Here is a 20,825-nt window from a genome sequence, read left to right on the forward strand (position 1 = left end):
TCAACAGCCTTGCCGCTACAGTGCTGCTGCAACCACAACCAACCTTGTTCCAAAACAACCTCAAGCAAGCTTAGCGTAATTGAGAGCGGTTACAGCTTGGTTGTGTTCAAATTGTATGCAGGACATCTGGGTGGGCAAACATTCATGTTTTTCCTCAGGTGTAGCCAGATAATACAAAGCCTTTTGGATAGGTGTTGAGATAAGCCTGAACTGCGCCATCTCACTTAATCATGTCATGTTTATCAGTTATATCGAGAAGGAGGAAAACTGACACTATTAAGGCAGTTGCACTTGTCAAGTGAAGTCTTAGACCGTTTTCACATTCATGATAGCAAAGGGAAATGCTGTTGTGTCGCGCACGATACTCGCCCGACAGTTGCCCCCCTCCGAGCACGTCAGCGTAAACAGAACTGTCTCGTCAAGCTCAACACTCCTACAGTATAAATGGTAAAAGCAGAGCAATGTTTTTGAAAGAGATTCAATTGTTTGACCTGACATTTCAGTAACAGCCCGTTCCATTCTAAATTGTTTTACCTGAAATTTCAGTAACAGCCCGTTACATTCTGAAATTGTCGCAGTGCCTGCCAGCTGCATTGAGCTGCGTAAAACTATGGAAGCCCAAACCCTATCAAACAAATCATGAAACGAATCAGTCTAAACAATAGTACTTTGTCCCTTGTGTACTTAGGCAAATGCCAGCTCGCCACACGCTTGTCGGCGGCCCTGCTGGGCGGATTGCCACACAATGCTACAAATTAAGAAACATAACTTATATGTATGATCTATATGCATTTTATTTTTGCATGGCGGGAATGGGCTTTTATATAAAACAACTCAACATCTCAACTCCACGGTGAATTATATCCACGTTTTCTGTCTCAATTTGCTTTTACCACATGTAGCCTAATGATTTGCATGATATTGATAAAAATGAAGCATTGGTTGTTGTACTGTTTGTAAGGTAGGCCTACTGTAATTTTATATTTATATTAGAGGGGTAATCATTCATTTTTGATAGGCTAACATTACTTGATGAAGACACGATGTTAGCTTTAGCTGCAGTACCTCTGCGTTTTTGTCTTGAAGCTAAAATATAGTACCCGGAAAACACCAGCCTCAACGTCAACAGTGAAGAGGCGACTCCGGGATGCTGGCCTTCTAGGAAGAGTTGCAAAGAAAAAGCCATATCTCAGACTGGCCAATAAAAATAAAAGATTAAGATGGGCAAAAGAACACAGACACTGGACAGAGGAACTCTGCCTAGAAGGCCAGCATCCCGGAGTCGCTTTGAGGAGTTGAGGACTTGTGAGGCGTCTGTTTTAGAGGTCGACCGACTAGGATTTTTCAACGCCGATAACGATACTGATTATTGTAGGACCAAAAAAAGCCGATACCGATTAATCTGCCAATTTTTTTAATTTATGTGTAATAATGACAATTACAACAATACTGAATGAACACTTATTTTAACTTAATATAATACATCAATAAAATCTATTTAGCCTCAAATAAATAATGAAACATGTTCAATTTGGTTTAAATAATGCAAAAACAAAGTGTTGGAGAAGAAAGTAAAAGTGCAATATGTGCCATGTAAAAAAAGCTACCGTTTAAGTTCCTTGCTCAGAACATGAGAACATATGAAAGCTTGTGGTTCCTTTTAATAATGTCTGAAAGTTACATATTTAAAAAATATATTTTTGAATTTCGCGCGCTGCCTTTTTAGTGGAATGTTGTCGAGCTAGAAAGGTTAACCTTTTACGACTAGGGGGCAGTATTTACATTTTTGGATAAAAAACGTTCCCGTTTTAACCTGTTACGGATGTTGCGAGTTTTTGGTTCCTGCACAGGAACCAAATCAGCGGAAATTTCAGAGTGCCACTCGTAGTACTCGATAAAACTCAAACTTTCATTAAAACACACATGCAAGGTACTCAATTAAAGCTACACTCGTTGTGAATCTAGCCAACATGTCAGATTTGTAAAATGCTTTTCGGCGAAAGCATGAGAAGCTATTATCTGATAGCATGCACCCCCCAAAATACCTGAACGAGACCTAAACAAAAGATTTGCGGTAGCCGGCGCTACACAAAACGCAGAAATAAAATATAAAACATTCATTACATTTGACGAGCTTCTTTGTTGGCACTCCTATATGTCCCATAAACATCACAATTGGGTCTTTTTCCCGATTAAATTCGTCAAAGTATGCCCAAAATGTCCATTTATGAAGGCCGTCTGATCCAAGGAAAATTCACCTTTACACGACGCAACGTCACTTTTTAAAATTAACAAAGTTGCCTATAAACTTTTACAAATCACTTCAAACTACTTTTGTAAACCAACTTTAGGTATTAATAAACGTTAATAATCGATAAAATTGATCACGGGGCGATCTGTATTCGATAGCAGCAAGTCTTGAAATCATCGTCCATTTTTTTCACTTTCATAATTTCCTGGGTGCACCCCAAGACAGGAAGTGCCTATACGTCATCCCACCAAGGATAAACGTGCAAAATGCCAGTATTGGCGACATCGTGTGGAAGCTGTAGGCGTTGTAAACGGAACATCATCTATTTTCTATCGCCTTAGACAATTCAAAGACTGGCGGATGAATATTTTTTTTGTGTTTTTGGTGAACAGTTTTCCCTGGGATTTTTACTCCTGAACACGTTCTGTTATAGCAAAAGACATGATTTAACCAGTTTTAGAAACTTCAGAGTGTTTTCTATACACACATACTTATTATATGCATATACTATATTCCTGGCATGAGTAGCAGGACGTTGAAATGTTGCGTGATTAGTAAAAAAAAGTTGTGAAAAGCTGCAAAAATTTGCAGCATCCTTAACAGGTTTTAAACAATATATTTTGTCACGAAAAGATGCTCGACTATGCATATAATTGACAGCTTTGGATAGAAAACACTCTGACGTTTCCAAAACTGCAAAGATATTGTCTGTGAGTGCAACAGAACTGATGTTACAGGCGTTACCCAGATAAAAATCCAATCAGGAAGTGCCGCATTTTTTGAAACCGCCTCATGCCAATGACTCCTTATATGGCTGTGAATGAGCTACGAATGAGCTTACGTTTTCTACATATTCCCCAGGGTGTCTACAGCATTGTGACGTCTTTTTACGCATTTCTGTTGAAGAATAGCCGTAAGGGACCACATTTAGCAAGTGGTCACATAATGTCTCCCGCAGAAAATCTTGCGTAAAATACTGAGGTAGCCATTTTTCCAATCGCTTCTTATGAGAAACCAATTGTCTCGATTGATATATTATCGAATAGATATGTTAAAAACACCTTGAGGATTGATTCTAAACAACGTTTGCCATGTTTCTGTCGATATTATGGAGCTAATTTGGAAAAAAGTTTGCCGTTGTAGTGACAGCATTTTCTGGTCGATTTCTCAGCCAAGCGTGATGAACAAAAGGGAGTTTTTACAACATTAACAATGTCTACACTGTATTTCTGATCAATTGTATGTTATTTTAATGGACAAAAAAAGTTTTTCTTTCAAAAACAAGGACATTTCTAAGTGACCCAAAACTTTTGAACGGTAGTGTATGTGTGTGTGTACGTGTCTAGGCATGTCAAGCCTATTTCAGTCTTTCACACTCAAATCAAAACACTTCACCGGTGAATATTGCCATTTTTCATCATCAGAAAAAGACAGTAAAAAAAACACACAGTAAACTAGGTCCACGGCATCGCGGCATATAAATTGTGTTTTAATCACACGTCCTCGAGCAACTGGCACAATCAAGATCTGCTCCTTGAGATCATTTTGGAGTCGGTAGGAAAGGAAAAGGGATACCTAGTCAGTTTTAGAACTGAATGCATTCAACTGAAATGTGTCTTCCGCATTTAACTCAACCCCTCTGAATCAGAGAAGTGCGTAGGGCTGCCTTAATCGACATCCACATTGGAACAAAAGAGGCTGACAGAAACAACAATATTTGCATTCAATATTTTTCTCTTTCCCACAGATCTGGGAGATGGATGGATTTTCACCGGACGCCTCATTCAATCCGAGGGGCAGCCATCTTCACAGATGTCAGGGCAAGGAAGAGAAACAAAGACCTGACCTGCAGACACTGCTCCTCCAGTGTACTGAAATATGCCCTTTGGAGCAGCCCTGAGAGGTGCACATCAGAGCTGTTCTGAATAGTAAAGAATGGGCAGGCCTGGAAATGTCCAAAGTATTTGGCAGAGCCAACAAAAACTAACAAGAGCAGAGCTATGCCAGCAGATTGTTAGCGCCACACACATCCATACTAAAATAAAAACCCTTCAGAGAGAAGCTAAATGAAGCACATTTCCTTCCCCTCAGTACAAACATCCAAAACAACATAGTTGTCCATCCGTTAAACAGCAGAGGGACCATTGAAAGACAAGTGTACTCCTCTTCCCTCCCTCCTCTCTAGAGAACTGACCCAACATGCAGTAATAAATTAATGCGTGTGCTGCTCAGTTGTGGCGCCCCAGGGAGCACAATGGAGATGACTGGGCTGATAAGAGATCCTTCTCTGCACAACAGACAACTCTCTTTCTTTCCCTTTAAACCTCCACACAGCAAGCTCTTATTAGGCTGTTTTACATGAGAATGTGTTGTAAGATCTATCTCTCTTCAACATTGGATTGGCATCTTTTCTGTTTACAATATCCTTACATTAGCCTTGGATGTGGTGTGACCAAAGCCACATTCCTGCTTTGTGTGTGTACAGCTACTAGCAGTCCGTAAATACCATATTACAGACAAACAAAAGGAGGATAGCGATTCAAACTATACAGGAGCTTCTCATCTAAACCACATTGTACACTTGATTATTGCAACGGTTCACAATTGTGTGGACATTTTAAAAGCCTTCAGTTTTCAATTTGGCTAACAGAACAACATGCTGTTTTCTGGTATTAAGGTAATGAAGGTACTTGCAGGGACATGGGGTGTGCCATTGTCTTTACACTGTACCATAAGGTGTGTCTCACACACTACCTACAGAGGTGGCTTGCAAAAGAGAGATTTAAATCTAGGTCTTTTTACAATGCAGAAAATGTGTGTCCTGGAACTAGTATACGTCATCAAACTAGTGTAGCGTAAAGAGGCCCGCAGTCCAACTGCAATATAGAGGGGCTGATAGTGTGTATGGTTTCATAATAGCCACAAGAGTAAACACTTGAAAAGTTTGAATCATACTGATACTAAACCAGAAGTTGTTGTTTTTTTACTTTTGTTTCCGGGCTTCATCTGCTTGAGAAACTTTTTCAATTTCATCAGAAAGACGGGGAACTGACTGGCTGGGAGCCATGATTGCAAAGTGGAGCCTGCAGCCTGTAGCCTTGGAGTCACCTGCAGCTGAGTGGAGGATGGAGCAGAGGGAGGGAACAGGTAGGGAGGGCTGGTAATGCCCAGGGGAGAGAGAGGGAGGGAGATGAAGAAAAAGACAAAGTGACAGAGAGAGGGAGTGACTGCCATAGGAGGCAGGCCCACTGGGGCCTGGCAGAGCAGGAGGGATGAAGGGCGAGATGGAGGGAGGGAAAGGAGGCACACGAGTAGCAGGCCCAGGAACCAGGGAGAAATTCACCACCAAACAATTACCCTCTCAGACAGACAGACCTCTGGTCCTAATTTCTATGCAAAAAAGAATCAGTTGTTCTTTGAGGGCGGGAAAAACCCTGCTGGCATTTATCTGTGGAGGATGCCCCTGGATAGGACAGCGACTCCACCACCGGCTTCCAGGGCAGCCAGGGGGAGGAGGGTATTTGCATAAGGATAAAACCCTATGCAAGCAGTTTAATTTTGCAATCGCATCCGTTCGCTTGCTTGGAATAATGTTTTGTGCATGGCCACAGGAAGATTAGAATTGGTTTTCTCAAATGTCCTGATAAAGAACAGGCTGACAGAGTAACTTGTCCCCCTCCAACATGGGGAGAATAGTGCAGGGCCTAACCCCCCCCCCCCCCCCCCCAAAGGGATTACTGGCCCACTGTTTTGTATACACAGAAATGGCACTTGATCAAAATTAAAAGACTTTCTCAGGCCGTTAATCTAATGAGCGCGGAAGGAGAAAATGAGCCGCATGAGCCGCCACCATTTCTGCTGCCGACATGAAATAATTGATTTTCATGTTTACCACCAACAATGCAATAAGGGGGGTTAAAAAAATGACAAACAAAAAAGTGCTTAACATTTCCAGGAATTACCCCAATTTGACTTGGACGGTTTGACTGAGGAAAAGGGCAAACCCATCAGCCACTTGCACGGAGGAAAAAGGGCAAGGTGTTAAGCAGCTGATCACCGCCACTAAAACACACACGTTGTCACCATCTTCTGTGTTGCTTCACACTTTCACTGCCAGCACGCCAAGGAGAGGCTCCATCCCACTGCCGTCCACACACACACACACACACAGTCTATTTAATGCTCCAGCCCTGCAGGTTATTACCGGAGCCCACCAGGGCTGGATTGGCTGCCATCACGCCATTTAGCTTCCACTTCCAGCCCACTTCAAGCACAACCTGTCATAATGAAGGAGGGCCCCGGGCCGGCTGTGTGTCTGTGTGCAGGTGTGTGTGTCATGGCTCAGACTCAGGAGTTCAATCTCCCAGCCAAAGAGCATGAATAAAGATGGTCTCTGTCCATCAACCACTGTTGCTGTAGAAAGAAAGAAATGTGAGAGGATGGAGGGAGGAGGGAAAAGAGAGAGAGCACCGGGCCAGACCTCCATGATGAGTTAGGCTCGTTTCTGCATCGTTGCTCCTGCATATAAAACATTTCACAGAAGTCATGAGAAGAGGGATTCACCCCCCCCCCCCCCCCCTCTTTTCTATCCTCCTTTTTAAATGGGAAGATGCGATAAGCTTTCTGATATTGCCTCGGTGACACAAAGTGCAGGGCGCTGCTTTATCGTGTGCTGGAGGGCGGAAGGCGCTTAGATGCCATGATAAGGCTTACAGTGCGTGCACACACACACACAGAAAAAAATAACTACGGTGGTTGTAGCGAGTGTTTGCTCCAAACAGTGGGAGTTGACCTGCAGGTGAAGGCTGTTCTCTGCCAGACTGGCTGCTTGTCATTTAGGGGATGAGGAGAAACTAAGGGAGCTATCTGGTTAACACTATCACCTTCTAAGCTCTCACAGTGAATTGATCTCCCCAGAGTTCACAGCGTCAGTCAGCCTGACAATCAACCCCTGCCCTGAACCTTGTAATATTTTACATTATACAACCAGCACTTTAACTATCACCATTATCACCACTGGCTTAGGTATTGCTCTGAGGTCTGCAGCACTCAAGAAGCTCCTTTTCATGATCTTTTATAATAATCACCCATTTAACCAGCTCTGTAACCTTCGATGAATGCATAAAAAGGTTCATTGAAAGAAACATGAGTCCCTCATTTATCTCTTGTGAGCAGCAAAGCCAATCTTAAACATGGTCTGAGTGGGCCGTTGCTTGGACTGTATTCTTCAGTCTTATTTGTATTATTGTTTCATTCACCTGTCACTTCCCCCCTGCGACTCCCCCCACGGAATATTTTATCCTGCCCCCACCCCCCAGTGGACATTTATAATTGTTACAGTTGTAAACATATATTATTATTGTTATTTGTATTATTGTTTCATTCACTTCTCTTTTTGACCTGCACTGTCGGAGCTCAGAGCATAAGAATATCACTATATCCTACAATTACATCTGTGACTAAGAAGAAGAAAAAATACATCTAATTACATTGTTTTAAATTATAAACCAACGCCATCACACAGGCTTAGTACTGCTGTTTCAAGTTATTGGACCATGGCAGGTATTCTATTCAGGTTAGCATGAGCGTGTGTCTGTGTGTATACATGCGCACACTCTCGCTATCCTGTCTCACCTGTAAGTTCGTGATGGATCAACTCTGCGAAGTTAGGGTCGTCCCCCCACCAGAACAGCCAGAGCTCTCTACGTCCAGGCCTCTGGCTCCGCCGCCACACGCTCAGTATGTCCGCCTTGAGGCAGCGGCTGAAGCTGCACAGGATGGGGTCCTCCTCGGTCACGGGGAAGAGGATCGGCGCAGAGGTGGGGCCCTGCCACACATACCGCTTCCATTTGATCCCAGTCAGATCAGCCTGGGAGGGGGAGGGAGAGAGTCAGCCACTGCCACAGGAGCCAGGTACCCGTGGGTAAACATTTTAACACTAGAAAGGCCATGGGGATCATTTTGAAATTGCCCCCTCCATATATTTAACATACGTACTGTATATTGTTAGAGTTTCGAGATAAAGAACAGAATGTGTTATAAGCAGTTTTAAGAGGAAATGTCATTTTTTCAGTGGGGAGCCAAAAAGTGACTTTTTTCAAATCCTCCTACATTGTTACATGCAGGTAAGATGCTTCTATATAGTATCAGAAAGGGCAGATTCTGAGGTTTCCAAAACAATTAACATTGCCAAATATCAATATCAAAATTGAAGAGATATTGAAGTGATATCAAAATATCACTTTTTCCAAGAACAACCACTATTCAATGCGCTCCACCAGTGAACAATCGGCAACAGAGAGCTATGATCCCTTATTGATGTCACTTGTTAAATACACTTCAATCAGTGTAGATTGAGACAATTGAAACATGGATTTGTGCCATTCAGAGGTTGAATGGGCAAGACAAAAGATTTAAGTGCCTTTGAATGGGGTATGGTAGTAGGTGCCAGGCACACCGGCTTGTGTCAAGAACTGCAACACTGCTGACTTTTTCAAGCTCAACAGTTTCCTTGTGATTCAAGAATGGTCCATTGAGGCTGTTCTAAGGGCAAAAGAGGGGGATGTAATGCAATATTAGGAAGGTGTTCCTAATGTTTGGTATACTCAGTGTATTTATTAGACTGTTAGAATGTTATTGGCCTGAAGGCAGGTCCAAAGAGGCCCGGATTTCTAGTGTTACAGTAAACGTTAAACAAGCAGAAGCATTCATTCTCCTTTATGGAGCCTCCGCCTCATCAGGAGGAACACTTACGACAAGGAGACACACAGGCAGGCAGCCACAGAATTAGAAAAACAAAGAGAGATAGAGGAAAGGGAGATGGGAAAACAGAGAGAGAGTGAGGAGAAAGAGACAGAGATAGAGGCAGAGGGAGGAGAGAGATCGAGGAAGAAGATAACAATATGGAGGGAGGAGAGAGAGGAGAGATAGCGGAAGGCGAGAGATAAAGGAAGATGTAGTGTTGGATTGAGATGATAGATAGATAGATAGATAGATAGATAGATAGATAGATAGATAGATAGATAGATAGATAGATAGATGTAACAAGAAGAAAGGCTTCAATATAAACAGAAAGAATTGTGGCTAAAAAGAGAAGCAGCAAAAAAAGCCTTGGCTTGTTTTTGTTCCAATTGTGTGCACTTTAGCTTCAGGTGCTTTCAATCTCAACATGAACAACATGAACAACATGAACAACATGTTCAATGCTCTCAGAACAAAACCTCCCTAATGCTTGTAAATGGGCTCTGACCACCTTAATCCTTTTTAATGATGAGTGCTTTGGGGAGTGTGCTCTATATAAGCCAACATTGTCCGGCTTTTATAGAGAGGGAACACAACTCAGAGAAATTCATTGGTTGTAAATCACTAGCAGCAGCACAGAGTACTACAGGGTTATGAAGTGTTTAACCAGGAACATTACGCTCCACTGCTACAGCTGCCTGCCTACCCTTGGCGGGTGGCTGAGGCTCACCAGAAAGCAGGCCCTACGTACAGCATTTAACACCATAGTACCCTCCAAACTCATCATTAAGCTCGAGATCCTAGGTCTCGACCCCACCCTCTGAAACTGGGTCCTGGACTTTCTGACGGGCCGCTCCAAGGTGGTGAAGGTAGGAAACAACATCACCACCCAGCTGATCCTCAACACTGGGGCCCCACAAGGGTGCGTTCTCAGCCCTACCCTGTACTCCCTGTTCACCCATGACTGAGTGGCCATGCACGCCTCCAACTCAATCATCAAGTTTGCAGACGACACTACAGTGGAAGGCTTTATTACCAACAATGATGAGACGGCTTACAGGGAGGAGGTGAGGGCCCCCGGAGTGTGGTGTCAGGAAAATAACCTCTCACTCAACGTCAACAAAACAAAGGAGATAATCGTGGACTTAAGGAAACAGCAGAGGGAGCACCCCCCCATCCACATCGATGGGAGAGTAGTGGAAAGGTGGAACATTTTACATTTCTCGGGATACACATCATGGACAAACAGACAGCGTAGTGAAGAAGGCGCAACAGCACCTCTTAAACCTCAGGAGGCTGAAAAAATTTGTCTTGTCACCTAAAACACTCACACACTTTTACAGATGCACAATCAAGAGCGTCCTGTCGGGCTGTATCACCGTGTGGTACGGTAACTGTTCTGTCCACAACCGCAAGGGTAGTGCGGTCTGCACAACGTACAGGGCAAACTACCTGCCCTCTAGGACACCTACAGCACCCGATGTCACAGAAGGCCAAAAAGATCATCAAGGACAACAACCATCCGAGCCACTGCCTGTTCACCCCGCTATCATCCAGAATGCAAGGTCAGTACAGGTTAGAGGTCGACCGATTATGATTTTTCAACGCCGATACCGATACTGATTATTGGAGGACCAAAAAAGCTGATACCGATTAATCGGCCAATTTGTATTTATTTATTTGTAATAATGACAATTACAACAATACTGAACAAACACTTATTTTAACTTAATATAATACATCAATCAAATCAATTTAGCCTCAAGTAAATAATGAAACATGTTCAATTTGGTTTAAATAATGTACTGAAGCGCCAGCTGTGCGCCCAGGCTCTGTCGTAACCGGCCGCGACCGGGAGGTCCGTGGGGCGACGCACAATTGGCCTAGCGTCGTCCGGGTTAGGGAGGGCTTGGCCGGTAGGGATATCCTTGTCTCATCGTGCACCAGCGACTCCTGTGGCGGGCCGGACGCAATGCACACTAACCAAGGTCGCCAGGTTGCCAGGGGCACGGTGTTTCCTCCGACACATTGGTGCGGCTGGCTTCCGGGTTGGAGGCGCGCTGTGTTAAGAAGCAGTGCGGCTTGGTTGGGTTGTGTATCGGAGGACGCATGACTTTCAACCTTCGTCTCTCTGGAGCCCATACGGGAGTTGTAGCAATGAGACAAGATAGTAGCTACTAAAAACAATTTGATACCACGAAATTGGGGAGAAAAAGGGGTACATTTTTTTTTTAAATTAAATAGAAAAATAATGCAAAAACAAAGTGTTGGAGAAGAAAGTAAAAGTGCAATATGTGCCATGTAAAAAAGCTAACGTTTCAGTTCCTTGCTCAGAACATGAGAACATATGAAAGCTGGTGGTTCCTTTTAACATGAGTCTTCAATATTCCCAGGTAAGAAGTTTTAGGTTGTAGTTATTATAGGAATTATAGGACTATTTCTCTCTATACCATTTGTATTTCATTAACCTTTGACTATTGGATGTTCTTAGTATTGTTCTTTAGTATTGCCTGTGTAACAGTATAGCTTCCGTCCCTCTCCTCGCTCCTCCCTGGGCTCGAACCAGCAACACAACGACAACAGACACCATGGAAAAAGCGTTACACATGCAGAGCAAGGGGAAAAACTACTAGATGGCTCACAGCGAGTGACGTTTGAAACGCTATTAGCGCGCGCTAACTAGCTAGCCATTTCACTTTGGTTACACCAGCCTCATCTCGGGAGTTGATAGGCTTGAAGTCATAAACAGCGCAATGCTTGACGCACAACGAAGAGCTGCTGGCAAAACGCACGAAAGTGCTGTTTGAATGAATGTTTACGCGCCTACTGCATACCACCGCTCAGTCAGATACTTAGATACTTGTATGCTTGTATGCTCAGTTAGATTATGTGCAACGCAGCACACGCTAGATAATATCTAGTAATATCATCAACCATATGTAGTTAACTAGTGATTATGCTAGCAACTTACCTTGGCTTACTGCATTCGCGTAACAGGCAGTCTCCTTGTGGAGTGCAACGAGAGAGAGGCAGGTTGTTATTGCGATGGACTAAATTAACTGTAATGTTTAAAAGATTGGATCCCCCGAGCTGACAAGGTGAAAATCTGTCGTTCTGCCCCTGAACGAGGCAGTTAACCCACCGTTCCTAGGCCGTCATTAAAAATAAGAATGTGTTCTTAACTGACTTGCCTAATTAAATAAAGGTATAAAAAATATATATTGAAAAAATTGGCAAATCGGCGCCCAAAAATACCGATTTCCGATTGCTATGAAAACTTGAAATCGGCCCTAATTAATTGGCCATTCCGATTAATCGGTCGACCTCTAGACTGAAGGCTATTCCATGCGAGAAATTGCGAAGGAACTCACGATCTTGTACAGGTGCATCAAAGCTGGGACCAAGAGACTGAAAAACAGCTTCTATCTCAAGGCCATCAGACTGTTAAACAGCCATCACTAATTATAGAGGCTGCTGCCAACATACAGACTCAAACCTCTAGCCACTTTAATAAATTGACTTAATAATGGTATCACTAGTCACTTTAAATAACCCCACTTTAATAACGTTTACATATCCTACATTACTTATATCATATGTATATACTGTATTCTATACCATCTACTGCATCTCGCATATGCCGTTCGGCCATCACTCATCCATATATTTATATGTACATATTCTTATTCATCCCTTCACATTTGTGTGTATAAGGTAGTCGTTGTGAATTTGTTAGATTACTTGTTAGATATTACTGCCCTGTCGGAACTAGAAGCACAAGCATTTTACTATTCTCGCATTAACATCTGCTAACCATGTGTATGTGACCAATAAAATGTTATTTTATTTGACGTACAACCAGGCAGCGCTTCCTGTGTCCATGTCCTACACTGAGGCCATACACTGTCTCTCACACACACCACCCACCTCCGAATACATCATGCCTTCCAGTGTTTTAGGCTTACACTCAGTGCCCATGTCATACACTGAAACACCGCAAAGACCAACACTACCGTCACAAACTATGTTGCAATATTGCCTTACAGTCCTTCTCTTGATGGAGCACCTATCTATCCTTGCAGCATGGCAGACAACTGATTTGCGTGAACTGGGCCTAGTACAGATTCTTGAGGCGTGCCATTTTCTGCTGCCAGGTGATATATACAAGTTGACCAACTGGCACTTTGACTTTGTTAGAAATAGACAATTACAATTAAATTGGCGGGTAAATTTAAATCAATTTAAACACTACGAACGTGAGCGAATGATTAAGCCTAGCCTGCCTAGCCGGGTATAAACTGGGAGATTAGTGGTGGGGGGTGGTGTTGTCAAAACAGAGCGCTCTGTGGTGTCAACTGGACCCAAGCTGGATCACAACAACAAGTTAGTTATCCATTATAACATGGCAGCCAGGAAGGCTATACGCTGGCCACAATGGCCAGTCAGAATGCTACAGATATCAAAACGCTACAATGATCTGACTAGAATATGATGAGCAACTGTAACTACAAAAATAAAGATTTTTTTAAATAGATTTTATACCAAATATTGAAAGCTCAAAGGCTGTTGAGTTTAGTGACACAATCTATCAAATTTACAAGATATGACTACAAAAAAAATACTTTCCTCAACACTACTCTTTCCCACGTGTCCCTACATGTTTTTCATTGCTAGGATTTATTGTGATTGGCAGGCACACCAACTCCCAGCTTCTTCACTCATTACCAATTCATCAAGCAACATCATAGGAAATGTCTCACATCAGGAATTTTGCTCAAGGGCATTCAAACGCTGTTCCAGTCAAGACACCATTCACAAGCCCATATTAATTTATCATATAGGCCTATAGCCTACCGGTTCATCAAGTATGCACTACTGTACTACTAGCTTATTCCTTTCACCAGTATACTACTACTGTTGCTGCAGTTTCTGTTTCAGAAACTTTATCCGCCAAAGCCTCTCTCTCTCATGGTGGCAGACATAGTGGTGTGAGGAACTACCTGACACCTGCGTCTTGCAGAGAAACATCTGTGCTGCAAGGAAAGAGAAGGGAGGGGAAAAACTGTGTGAAACCAGATCGTCTGCAATTATAGAAACGGATTGTTTCTGAAACGGGTGGCGCTGGGACTGTAAGCCTGCATATATGCCCATCTTACTTATTCTTCTTCAGAAATGCATTTTCGTCGCACAATCCATTCTTTTGATGACAGCTCTGAATTGTTTTCATGTTTGTTTCTGTCAATGTTAGGCTTTTCAAAGCCGCGGAATGACCGCTCTCTCTGTCAAAGATCAAGTCCAAGCTTTCAATCCATAAACTAGGCTATTCTCTGCTAACAGTATCTGGCAATCTTCCAGAGGCAGATTGCGCCAGCAAAAGTCTGTGTGCCTTCTGCGGTCAATCAATCAATCTATCTTTTTAAAATCTACATCTGAGTTACAGTCTGAATGTGTCAGAGAAACCTGTGTGCTTCCTTCAAACTGACAAGACTAGCTGTTAGTATAATGCTCAGGTATGTAGGCAACTGTGTATGCAAAATGTCCTCCCACCAAAAGTGCAAGAACCAGGGTCGAGTTAAGGTTCCTTTTTCAGATGCCGAGGCCTTCAGGCCAAACTCCCATAGCGGCTATAAGGGAATCTGAGGGCAAAGCCATTTGACGGACTCAGAAAGTTGATGTAAAATCTGTCTGGGATTTGCGGGTTACGACCCCTCCTTTCGTCAGATGCTCAGCTTCGCTCACCTTCCCTCTCACAGCTTAGAGCTCCAGGTCTCATTGTGGAACACACTAAGTGCCAACAGCTGCCTTCCCTTCCCTTGCTTTCCCTTCCTGCCATTCTCCCTCCCAGCGACTTCAGATTCCCCTACAGCCGCTTTATTCCAAGTGCATTAGCTCAAATGAGCAAAAAGGTGTAATGAGTTTGCACTCAAAAAGATACTGCATAAAGCTTACTTCATTATTCGATTTTCAATAGTTCAAATGAAGAAGATTTTGGACTTACATGCACTTTAAGCACTAAAGATTTTGACATGCAAACCTTTGCACTACCCTGCCAACTTTTTGTAAATATTCTATATATATTAGTGATGGGGGAAGAAATCGATAGTTACGTATCACAATTTTATTTTTGGACAATATTATATCAATATTTGACTCCAAAATACTCCGGTATTTTTCATCATAAAGCTTGTTCTCCATCTTCTTTGTAAATAGTGAGCCAACATGTTTTCAGAACTTTTGTATTTATTTCCCTGACTGATCAAAACGTGTTTCTCATGCTCTCTCGTCTCTCTGCAGCAGACATATAGTGAGGAAGATGTTTGGAGCATCAAATCACAATATATTTAGAATCATGAGAATCACAATACATATCCTAGCAAGTACACATCTGTTGCTTTTTTCTGTTGTTGTGTTTTACATTTGAATGTGATCTTGTCTGTACGTACTTTGACTGCTGCTAAATTTATGTCCTCGAGGACATTAAAGTTTTCAGAATTTTCTGAATCAGAGACAAGCAACAGGTGAAGTTGCTCAAACCATCCCCGAGCAGACAGACCCCACCACCACTACTAGCATCTCTCTCTGTCACAGTCTCACCCTCAAACTGCAAAACATGAAACTAGTCTGTTTGCATCTTGGAAAACTCTGGAGAAATGCAAATCCACTCTGTCTACTCTCTCCTCTCGTCCAGCCTTTTCATCAGCACGGCATTTGTCGCTGCCGCAGTGTTTGTTAACTTAGACATAACTTAGACATAGTCTAGCAGGGCCATTGTGACGTGACTATTGATTTATGAAAATACTGTGTTATAACACATACCAATTAATCTACAAACAAACTTCAACACCCAGAAAGCTGCTCAACTTAAAAAAACAAATGAGAATTATTCATTTAAAAAAAACTTTGCAATAAGACTCCTGAGAACTATTAGCTATAGGAAAAGTGCCAAGCTGTGTTCACTGCATTCTTTCAGCCTAAAACCACAATGCCTGTTCAGAGTGTGAGTCATACAGGACCGTGAACAGCAACACCGGTGTCATGCTCATCTCAGTCTGCAGTAAAATGTCTCCCTACTATTGCAATACAGCAACCAGTCATTCACTACTAGCCTGTCCTGTTCATTCAGCTTTACTGTCAAATGCTTCGGAAAATGACGATTTAAGTCCATCAATATTTATCTATTGAACCTTCATGAAGGGGAATTGTTCACATCCGTCATACAGTACATACTGTACAGAAAAAAATGCAATGCATTGCTGGAAACATATAGTTGGTGCACTACTGAGAAGTTCTTAGATTGGTCTAGCTAGTAGTAGGAGTGCGAGGGACAAGAGGGAACGTCTGAGCTTTTTCCTTGAGTCTATTATGTACTTTTGGTTGTGTATTTATGATAGCTATATAATTCAATTGTTTTACGACTGACTAGCAACAGTATCAATCAGCACTATGAGAACTAAGACATACAAATAAATACACAGATATAAAACAAAACAGTGAATTGCATTAATTTGTCATGAAAAATGATTTCAACTTGAAAACTTGCCAGACGGGAAGTAAGTGCTACATTCTAAAGAGATAGAGATAGACTAACAATATCCAAGAGTACATTGTTGTTTCTTAATATTTCAGCTCTTTAAGGTGAGCACGAGCCAAGAATGTAAACAACAAATGATTGGAAAGCAAACTTGACAACTTTAAAGGAAAAGTATAAGACCGCAAATATGCTACAATTTATCAGTAGCTAAACTCTTCATTGGCTACTTAAAGTAAACAATGTAGCAATCAATGTATCTTCACAACTACACTGGCCCACTGACAACAACAACACGATAGAACATGGAAGTTGAAATTAGAAGCCAACGTTCACGAGCCTTTACTTTCCATGGTCGAATGCCAAATGTTTCTGCCGTTTAGCTAGTTTGCTATTTGTGCAAATGAACAACATTGTAAGGTAGTTAGCAGGCTAGCCAAATGCTTGGGTTTATTTTAAGGTCACATAAATAAGCTACACAACGCATGCGATAAAAAGCATAACGATATAGAACGTTAATTTAACCATGTAAACAACTAGACAAAAATGTAATAATGCATGGTATTCAACGTTCGGTTAGATAGCTAGTTAGCTAGGATGTTTATCATCACCACACGTTACATTAGTTGCACTTTTTTTTGCCTAAAACTCTCAGGGGTGGAATGCATTGAATATGATCAAACTGAAAATGTGTGATGGCAAACAGCATGCATGCAGCTGCAAGTGACAGATAACACTATTATTCTTTAATCTTGCACAACTTCAAAGTATGCAAATAAACATTGCCTTAGTGAATGATGTTTGAATTGCAGTGCTCGACAGGCCCTGCCTGCTTTTCCATTGCTGTGGCTACTAACGTTAGCTCGCTCTCTTCAGCTAGTTAAAAATGGCTGCTTTTCCTTTAGTTTTAAATCTCTTACCAGACAGAATAGATTGGAGTGGCAATCCTCCAAGCTGGCCCCGTTTGGTACAAAACAAGAACTCATCCTTTCACAGCGAGATCGAACATTCCATCATTTCAGTTCCCGAGAAAATAAAGACAGATTTTCAAATGTATTTTGCAAGATGTATAATAAGGTAATAAACGATAATTATTTTTAAAACAATTGGCTGGAGAATGTTATTCAACAACCCTTCGAATGCTATTGTCCGCCCTAAAATAAAAGCAGTCAAAATATCGCCTTCACAACCTCTCTATCGACCTCTAGAATACAAATGAAATAAAACATTTAAATGGAGCGAAAATGCTCTGAAAACAAAAAGAAAAGGAGAGCAAAGAAGCAACTACCCCCCTCCCCCTTAGCTTAAAACGGTTTTAGCTAAAAACGTCCCTCTACTCCTCCATCACCATCAAAATCAATCTAAAAACGAATAACATCCTTAAAATCCAATCGGAAATTGGCATATGCCTATCTCTACGGTAATTTTAACCATTATTTCGGTCTCTGATCCTTCTGGTTCCATTTGAATTCATGGATTCCTTTCTTTAATGGCGGCCACAGGGAGAACTCTGCCTCCAAAAGCCTATTGGCTCATTGTGGTCATGAGGGCTGTAATAACACTGTAACAGATGGGTATTGCCGCTAGGCGAGAGCAAGAGGCGCTACTGAGCAACCAGATTCTGTTACTAATGATCAAACCTTTAAATTGACCGACTTTCACAGTGCACCACCTAGTGCATACACAAAGAAATGTATCCATTCCTCGCATCAACATTTACATCATACGGTGTGTGGCCTTGCAATCACAGCAAAGCCCTAAAAACTTTCACCTAATCGAATGTGTCTGTGTAGGCGGGGATACAATGTAACACTATTATAACACCATTGTCATGCTGTAGTAACATAAAGCACGCGCGACGCTAATACAATTCACGAGTTACCCAGGCCACAAGTGCCATGAACTGTGACAAATTATTGTTGCGCCACTCTGAGAAGAAATTATCTTAACAAATGTGCTGTGAAACGTTCAAGATTATTGAATATATTCGGTCATGATTAAGTAGCTGTTTGACTCAATAATTTAAACCCAAAAGGTGACTGCACTTGTTATTTTAGAAAAAAATGTTTATACAATTGATACTGAGCTTTTCTCTTTTATTGGTATGATAATGTGTTCGGTTAATACTTTTCAGATGATTGATTGTGATTAATGCACGGAATTCTGAGAAGCCAAATCTATGCAAAGTATTTAGCCCAATTTACACCTGCTGTCACATATATTGCATTATTTTATGGCAGGTTATGACACCTACACATCCCTGGCCCCCCTGCCAATAAGTTTTATTTTATTTGAAATGTTGTTTCCTTTATTTCACCTTTATTTAACCAGGTAGGCCAGATGAGAACAAGTTCTCATTTACAACTGCGACCTGGTCGGTAAAGCAAAGCAGTGCGACAAAAACACATAAACAAACGTACAGTCAATAACACAACAGGAAAATCTATGTACAGTGTGTGCAAATGTAGAAGATTAAGGAGGTAAGGCAATAAATAGGCCATAGAGGCGAAATAATTACAATTTAGCATTAACACTGGAATGATAGATGTGCAGATGATGATGTGCAAGTAGAGACACTGGGGTGCAAAAAAGCAAGAAGATAAATAACAATATGGGGATGAGGTAGTTGGGTGTGCTATTTACTTTGTAACTTACTTTGTACTTTGGGTGTGCTATTGACATTTTTCTATTTACTTTGTTGTTGTTGTTGTAGTGAATCCTTTACATGTAATGAATCCTTTACATAATTTCTAGAAAATACACTTCATGGCACACTTTCAAGAAGCATTATGACCATCATAATTATATAAGCCAGATAGGCCTATCACGTAAATGCCCTTATGTCAGTCATCAGTCAAAAAGAGGGTGTCTTGTCCTTCTCCTGAAATCTGCTCCTGCATTCATCCCAGTCATTGAAACAGAGCATTGGGGTAGGTGCATGTCTGACATCAATGTGTGCACAATTACAATGATGGTACATTTCCAAAAACATACTGTTGACAAGTAGACTATGGTGTAATTTAATGTTTTGCCTTGTGTTGACACTCTTATGTAGGTGTCATAACCAGCCGTAACATAATGTGATATGTGTCACAACAGGTCAAAATATATGTCATGACAGTATTATGACCATATTATAACAAGTTATGACAAGTTAAGTCAGGTGTTATGATATATTATGACATGGTTAACACTAGTCAACACTAGCCAAATTACTGTGTGCTATGAAAGGGACACATCTGCAGGCTTCCATACATTGTTGGGCCAGTGTGACAGTTGTACTACACTCCTTAGCCATAAAAGTATGAAAGAATCAATGTTCATCATTCATTTAAATGACAATTGAGCAGGTAAAGAGGTATGCTTAGATAATCTATGCAGAAAAATATACATGTTTTTTTTTTACATAGAATTAATGATTATGGCTCTAGATTGCAGGTAGAAGCTATTTCACATACTTCCTGCCCCCTCTACAATAATCGGTGCATGATGCCCCTGCCCATTTTTATGTCTATCTCCCACCAGACAGCACTGATAATCTCTCTCTCCCTGTTCCTCTCTCTTTATCATCGCTCCCACGAGATATGAAAAACAATTGGGTAACGATAAAGTTTCTGTGGGATTGTTAAGAGTAAAACATTTGACATAACATTGTAACTCATGGGAAACTAACCAGATTGTTATTATATCTGCTGATATTTTGCATTGTTCTTATCTTGTTAAATCTCTACGGACATCTGACCGACATGGTCTACAGTCCCTGCCTGTCTGTGCACCAAAATAAACTGTGTGCAGCATGTGTTAACAAGTCTTGCTGTACTTCGACTAAATCCTGTGGAAAGAAAGTGAAAAATACATATGAGGTTTTGCCTGTGAGGCCATGATCTGCATTTAATGAAAGCATGTGGTTAAACAAGACAGGAGAACAGCAACAAGAGGAACAGGATATTGTAGCAATGATCACCAAATGAGTGACTGTGTGTGAGCTAAACAGTGTAGAGTGAATGGAATGCCAGATATCTGGAGGTCTGTAAATAGCCTGAATAGCTTGAGAGTGTTATAATAATGGGATTCTTTGATGCTCATTGTGGTCAAAACAGCTGGAAATCAATTGTGAATTATTATCAAATTGATATTGATTTGAAAACTACATGTATTCAAATCTGGATTTATAGGCAAGGATAAGTCATGGAATGTGAATTACAGGGAAATTCTATGTCATTGGAACTGATTTGGAATTGGAGCCAGATTCCAGATTTTTGTTTGTTGACCAGGTTGTTTTCTGAACGTGTGTGTGCAACCAGC

The 20,825-nt window shown here is 41.5% G+C and overlaps 1 protein-coding gene across 2 annotated transcripts in view; it reads right to left on the reverse strand.

Annotated features, from left to right (window-relative positions):
* The window catches only part of LOC139423099 (mediator complex subunit 13a), a 112,490-nt gene extending 94,479 nt beyond the window's left edge, over positions 1-18,011 (reverse strand). Inside the window, exons 1-2 of one of the 2 annotated variants that reach the window (XR_011635793.1) lie at positions 17,441-18,008; positions 7,886-8,120 (exon numbers count right to left, since the gene is read on the reverse strand). Coding sequence is in view for 1 of the 2 variants with exons in the window: in XM_071174748.1 (XP_071030849.1) it covers positions 7,886-8,120; positions 17,441-17,506 (301 nt within the window). In the remaining variant the exon portion in view is untranslated. Of the gene's footprint in view, positions 1-7,885; positions 8,121-17,440 lie in introns of both variants that reach the window. The other variant, XM_071174748.1, reaches the window with a different exon arrangement.
* Positions 18,012-20,825: the final 2,814 nt, after the last annotated feature.

The sequence above is a fragment of the Oncorhynchus clarkii genome, chromosome 12, assembly GCF_045791955.1.
Source record: "Oncorhynchus clarkii lewisi isolate Uvic-CL-2024 chromosome 12, UVic_Ocla_1.0, whole genome shotgun sequence".
Lineage (NCBI taxonomy): Eukaryota > Metazoa > Chordata > Actinopteri > Salmoniformes > Salmonidae > Oncorhynchus > Oncorhynchus clarkii.